Source organism: Epinephelus moara, chromosome 24 (genome assembly GCF_006386435.1).
Source record: "Epinephelus moara isolate mb chromosome 24, YSFRI_EMoa_1.0, whole genome shotgun sequence".
Lineage (NCBI taxonomy): Eukaryota > Metazoa > Chordata > Actinopteri > Perciformes > Serranidae > Epinephelus > Epinephelus moara.
Genome location: NC_065529.1, coordinates 52,624,777 through 52,631,030, shown reverse-complemented (window position 1 = coordinate 52,631,030; position 6,254 = coordinate 52,624,777). Strand labels below are relative to the sequence as shown.

At 46.4% G+C, this 6,254-nt stretch overlaps 2 protein-coding genes across 2 annotated transcripts in view; one reads left to right on the top strand and one right to left on the bottom strand.

Annotated features, from left to right (window-relative positions):
• isy1 (ISY1 splicing factor homolog) overlaps positions 1 to 2,771 on the bottom strand; it is a 23,386-nt gene extending 20,615 nt beyond the window's left edge. Inside the window, exons 1-4 of the mRNA XM_050037994.1 lie at positions 2,745 to 2,771; positions 2,198 to 2,338; positions 1,810 to 2,121; positions 609 to 779 (exon numbers count right to left, since the gene is read on the bottom strand). Coding sequence (XP_049893951.1) covers positions 609 to 779; positions 1,810 to 2,121; positions 2,198 to 2,338; positions 2,745 to 2,771 — 651 coding nt within the window. The remainder of the gene's footprint in view (positions 1 to 608; positions 780 to 1,809; positions 2,122 to 2,197; positions 2,339 to 2,744) is intronic.
• LOC126386056 (pyruvate dehydrogenase [acetyl-transferring]-phosphatase 1, mitochondrial-like) overlaps positions 1,721 to 6,254 on the top strand; it is a 13,926-nt gene continuing 9,392 nt past the window's right edge. The window contains exons 1-3 of the mRNA XM_050038156.1: positions 1,721 to 1,786; positions 5,041 to 5,282; positions 5,354 to 5,785. Coding sequence (XP_049894113.1) covers positions 5,088 to 5,282; positions 5,354 to 5,785 — 627 coding nt within the window. The 5' untranslated portion in view covers positions 1,721 to 1,786; positions 5,041 to 5,087. The remainder of the gene's footprint in view (positions 1,787 to 5,040; positions 5,283 to 5,353; positions 5,786 to 6,254) is intronic.

The window sequence follows — 6,254 nt, the reverse complement described above, 5'->3', positions numbered from 1 at the left end:
CCTGTCTCCTCCTGTCCTCTCCCCTCCTGCCCTGTCTCCTCCTGTCCTCTCCCCTCCTGCCCTGTCTCCTCCTGTCTTCCCCCCTCCTGTCCTCTCCCCTCCTGCCCTGTCTCCTCCTGTCCTCTCCTCTCCTGCCCTGTCTCCTGTCCTTTCCCCCCCTGCCCTGTCTCCTCCTGTCCTCTCCCCTCCTGCCCTGTCTCCTGTCCTCTCCCCTCCTGCCCTGTCTCCTCCTGTCCTCTCCCCTCCTGCCCTGTCTCTTCCTGTCCTCTCCCCTCCCGCCCTGTCTCCTCCTGTCCTCTCCCCTCCTGCCCTGTCTCCTGTCCTCTCCCCTCCTGCCCTGTCTCCTCTTGTCCTCTCCTCTCCTCTCCTGCCCTGTCTCCTCCTGTCCTCTCCTGTCCCCTCCTCTGTAAGAAAACTTTCGTCACAGATTTATATATTAAAGTAATACTCAGTGACGTCACTAAACGGAGCCGTTCGCCGCCAGTTGAAGCTAACAGGTTAGCATGCTAACGGGTTAGCATGCTAACGGGTTAGCATGCTAACAGGTTAGCATGCTACGAAGCAGAGTGTCACTGTGAAGTGATTCAGAGTCAAGATGAGCTGCTCACCATGTCTGCTGCTGCTGAGGATGAGGAAGAGGAGGAAGATGAGGAGTTTTGTGTGTCTATGAAGAATCCAGCGGCGAACTCAAACAAACTAAAACACGCCGGCACAAACAGGAAATACTTTAACCACTTCTTCTCCTGTTTCCGGTTTAGTGACGTCCCCTCTCCTGCCTCCTGCCGGAGAAACAAAATAAAACTAAAATCAAACGGAAAAATGTTCAAAAATGAACTAAACATGGAGTAAAATAAAATTAAGATATGAATATAAAATAAACATTTAAAATACAGATAGAAATAAAAATAAACATATTAAAATAGAACAAAACAAAACGAGATGAAAATAAATAAATAAATGTCATTAATTTCAGCGTTGCTCACACTGAGCTGGAGTCTGTCTGTCTGACGTTCGTCTGTCCATCAGCTGATCCATCTGACCTGTTATAATGAATTATAGTGTTATATATGATGTGCTTGTTATTGTTGTATTATGATGATCATCATAACCTGAAGCAGCCGACTGATCAGAAGCTTCTGATTGTGTCTCAGCTCATCATTAATAAAATCAGTGTATGATGTGTTTGGACCAATCAGAGGGTTCAGTTACAGACACACACACACACACACACACACACACANTGATCAGAAGCTTCTGATTGTGTCTCAGCTCATCATTAATAAAATCAGTGTATGATGTGTTTGGACCAATCAGAGGGTTCAGTTACAGACACACACACACACACACACACACACACACAGACACAAACACAGACGGACAGAGTTGCTTCCATTAGCCCCGCCCACGCCTGAGCCTCTCTGAGACCACGTGTCTCTGTTTAATGTGGGACTGAATGTGAGGACACTCTGAGGACACTTTGGGGACACTCTGGGGACACTCTGGGGACACTTCCTCATGTTCAATTTGATCTCCTCTGTTATTTTATGGTGGATGTGCTCCAGCCTGGGGGTTTCATTTTACGTACCCGCACAGTGCGAAACACACACAGTAACACACAGTAACACAGAGTAACACACAGTCACAGTGAGGAGGCGGAGCTTCACAGCAGCAAGAAGTTAATAGATTACTGATGAAATGGTCAAAGGTCAAAGACAGAAACAAACTCACCTGAGCAGGTGATGAGTTTAACAGGAAGTACACACTCAACTACGCACAACTACAAACGGTGAGTTTCAGCTGCATTCTCACATCTGTCTCCACCTGTTTTGTCTCCACCTGTCCTGTCTCCACCTGTTCTGGTTGCTCCTGTTCTGGTTTCACCTGTCCTGTCTCCACCTGTTCTGGTTCCACCCGTTCTGGTTCCACCTGTCCTATCTCCACCTTTCCTGTCTGCACCTGTCCTATCTCCAACTGTTGTGTCTCCACCTGTCCTATCTTCACCTTCCCTGTCTCCACCTGTCCTATCTCCACCTGTTGTGTCTCCACCTGTCCTATCTCCAACTGTTCTGTCTCCACCTGTTCTGGTTGCTCCTGTTCTGGTTTCACTTGTCCTGTCTCCACCTGTTCTGGTTCCACCCGTTCTGGTTCCACCTGTCCTATCTCCACCTTTCCTGTCTGCACCTGTCCTATCTCCAACTGTTGTGTCTCCACCTGTCCTATCTCCTATCTCCAACTGTTGTGTCTCCACCTGTCCTATCTCCACCTTCCCTGTCTCCACCTTCCCTGTCTCCACCTGTCCTATCTCCACCTGTTGTATCTCCACCTGTTCTGTCTCCACCTGGAGGTGGAGTCGGTGGAGGTGACACCGTCAGCTCCCAGCAGAACCCGGACAGCAGACACCTGAACCCACCAGAACATCCACTTCCTGTAGAGAATGTGTGTGAAAGCCGAGACCTGAAACTGCAGAACGTGGCTGAAGCTGAAGCGTCAATGTGTCACAGGAAGTTCAAACCAACTGAAGACGAAAAAGAAGTTTCATATTATAAAAATAAAATGTAAAAATGAACTGAGTCAAAGTCTGAAATGTTTCTGAAGTTTTTCAGACACAGTACAAAATCATAAAATAAAATGACTCAGTTTTAAGATTTAAAAGTTTTATTGACTGAAAAATCAAAACGAACATCCCAGGGTTTTTATTTTAAAAACCAGACAACACCAGAGCCTCTGATGTCACTTCCTGTTACCTGAGGTTGAACTGAAACAAAGTTCATGTTCTAACTGATAAAAAAAATAAACTCAGATTTTAGACTTCTGAAAACATTTCATAACATTAACGAAACAGGAAGTGCCATCACTTTGACCCATTTAAAGTTCCACTGAGTCAGATTTAATCAGCAGTGCTCTCATTTCCTCAGAAAGAGAAGTTCAGGTCCTGGTCTACCCAGCAGCGCCGAGATCCTCCCAGTGGTATTGGCAGGTAGTGGCACCGCAGCGGCAGTCTGTGGCAACCTGTGGCATCTCCTGGCACCCGCTCGGCTGTTCAGAAATGCCTCCCTTGACTCGCTGCCAATAAGGGCGGGGCCACATTTCCTGGGAAAACCCACTGGTCTGTGTTGTTGTTACGACAGTCACTCTGCCTTCCACATCCGCCATGGAGTCATGATGAATACAAAACAAAAATTAAGGTAAAAATCAGCTACTTGTTTACACATTTTAATGTAAGTTTTGCACAATTTCTCTTTGTTTTGCACTTAATATTATCTAAATATATATTAATATCTGTTCCATAGCGTAAATGTGAATGTAAAATATTGTACATATTGTACTATTCTTATTCTTATATTTAATATTTTATATTTCCATGTGTTTATATCAATCAATTCAATCAATCAATTTTATTTATAAAGCCCAATATCAGAAATCACAATTTGCCTCACAGGGCTTTACAGCATACGACATCCCTCTGTCCTTATGACCCTCACAGCTGATCAGGAAAAACTCCCCAAAAAACCCTTTAACGGGGGAAAAAAAAACGGTAGAAAGCTCAGGAAGAGCAACTGAGGAGGGATCCCTCTTCCAGGACGGACAGACGTGCAATAGATGTCGTACAGAACAGATCAGCATAATAAATTAACAGTAATCCGCAACCTGCCACAACCTGGCAGGCTGTGGCAGGTTGTGGAACTGCGTAGCAACTGTTATATTAAGATATTTTTATAATTGTATTTCATATTAGATATTGTAATATAGCTTGTGTTAATAGTACCCTTTATGCTATTGTTACATTCTGTCAGTCCAGCTGTTGCAAAGACAACCTGTCACCTTGTGGCAGGCTGTGGAACTGCATAGCAACTGTTATATTAAGATATTTTCATAATTGTATTTCATATTAGATATGTAAAACAAGTAATACAACCAAGGAAATATAGAAAACAATAATAATATAAACACATGGAAATATAAAATATTAAATATAAGAATAAGAATAGTACAATATGTAAAATATTTTACATTCACATTTACGCTATGGAACAGATATTAATATATATTTAGATAATATTAAGTGCAAAACAAAGAGAAATTGTGCAAAACTTTGTACATTAAAATGTGTAAACAAGTAGCTGATTTTTCCCTTAATTTTTGTTTTGTATTCATCATGACTCCATGGCGGAAGTGGAAGGCAGAGTGACTGTCGTAACAACAACACAGACCAGTGGGTTTTCCCAGGAAATGTGGCCCCGCCCTTATTGGCAGCGAGTCAAGGGAGGCGTTTCTGAACTGCCGAGCGGGTGCCAGGAGATGCCACAGGTTGCCACAGACTGCCGCTGCGGTGCCACTACCTGCCAATGCCACTGGGAGGATCTCGCTGTCTCTCGGTCTACAGAGATCACCACGATGCTCCGCCGTGTTTCTACAGTAGTCTAGAACGGACAAACCAAACACTGACCATAGACAGAGACGTTCATGTGTTTACGCTCTGATGTTTTTCCTTCTGGTGAGAATCAGCTCCTGATCACTGAAGGGATTCTGACCAGGAGATGTTCTGCTGACAGACCACACTAAATCCTCCTAAACCGCCTGATCCTCCTGAACCTCCCGATCCTCCTGAACCTCCTGATCCTCCTGAACCTCCCGAACCTCCCGATCCTCCTAAACCTCCCGATCCTCCTGAACCTCCTGATCCTCCTGAACTTCCTGATCCTCCTGAACCTCCTGATCCTCCCGATCCTCCTAAACCTCCCGATCCTCCTGAACCTCCTAAACTTCCTGATCCTCCTGAACCTCCTGATCCTCCTAAACCTCCTGATCCTCCTGAACCTCCTAAACTTCCTGATCCTCCTGAACCTCCTAAACCTGACACACTGGACCTTTAATATTTAAATAAAGTCTGACAGAATGTAGAACCTGAAACGGTTCACAAAAGATTCTGATGAAAGTCTGAATAAGTTTATTTATCAACAAAACAACAAAGAGAGGAACAACAACAACAACAACAACAACAGGGGTGTGAATCTGATTACCCTGATGGTTCTCCTGCAGGGTTCTCCTGTTGGTTCTCCTGCCGCTTCTCCTCCCAGTGAGTGACCATGTTGAGAAGAACAGGAACCTTGGGAGGACGTTGCAGGTTTGAGCTCGAGCAGTGTCATCACTCCTTCTCCCCTCCCCCCTCCCCTCCTGAGCTCCCTAGACTCTATTACCCAGCAGGCAGCAGGAGCAGGAAGTACCGGGCGGGGCAGGAGACGGGGCAGATGAGCTTGGCTCAGATCAACCACATCTTAAAGGTGAAATATTTGTAATTCAAGGTGTCAATCAATCAACCTGTCAAACTACTGACCTGTCCATCTGTTACCAGGCCAACGAGTACAGCCACACCCTCCCTAGAGGCCCCGCCTCCCATGGCGTCTTGGGTTTTCATAGCAACATGTTGCCATCCAACCATCCTGGCGAAGACCGCCGGAGCAGCGCCACCTGCCTGCCAGGTCGTGGCGGTGTGCTGTTTGGTGTGTTTGATGGCCATGCGGGGTCAGCCTGCGCTCACGCCGTCAGCCAGAGGCTCTTCTATTACATCGTCGTGGCAACGCTACCACTAAGGATGCTGGAGGACCTCGAACGGGCGGTGGAGGAGGAACGGGCCGTACCACCACTGCTAGAGTGGCACAAACACCCCCAAGACCACAGCTGCCCTGACGGAGGAGCGATCTCCTTCCACAGCCTCCGAAACTACTGGCAGGAGAGGCTGGAGGATGAAGACGAGGACAAGGACGAAAAAGAGGAGCAGCAGGAGGTAACATCAGAGAATCAGATCAATAAACCAGACTAGTCTTCTTCTCTCTCACTTAGGTCCAGGTTCCCGTCCTGACTTGGGGCCAGGTACAGGTCCAGGTTCAGGTCCTGACTCAGGTCCTGACTTAGGGCCAGGTTCAGGTCCTGACTCAGGTCCAGGTTCAGGTCCTGACTTAGGGCCAGGTTCAGGTCCTGACTCAGTTCCAGGTTCAGGTCCTGACTTAGGGCCAGGTTCAGGTCTTGACTCAGGTCCAGGTTCAGGTGTGCCTTTGTCCTCCTGATGAAGCTGAAGTTGAAACATTTGAAACGTCTCCATCAGTTTTTGGTTTGTCTCAGGACTCAGTCTTTCAATTCAATTTTATTTATAAAGCCCAATATCACAAATCACAATTTGCCTCACAGGGCTTTACAGCATACGACATCCCTCTGTCCTTATGACCCTCACAGCGGATAAGGAAAAACTCCCCAAA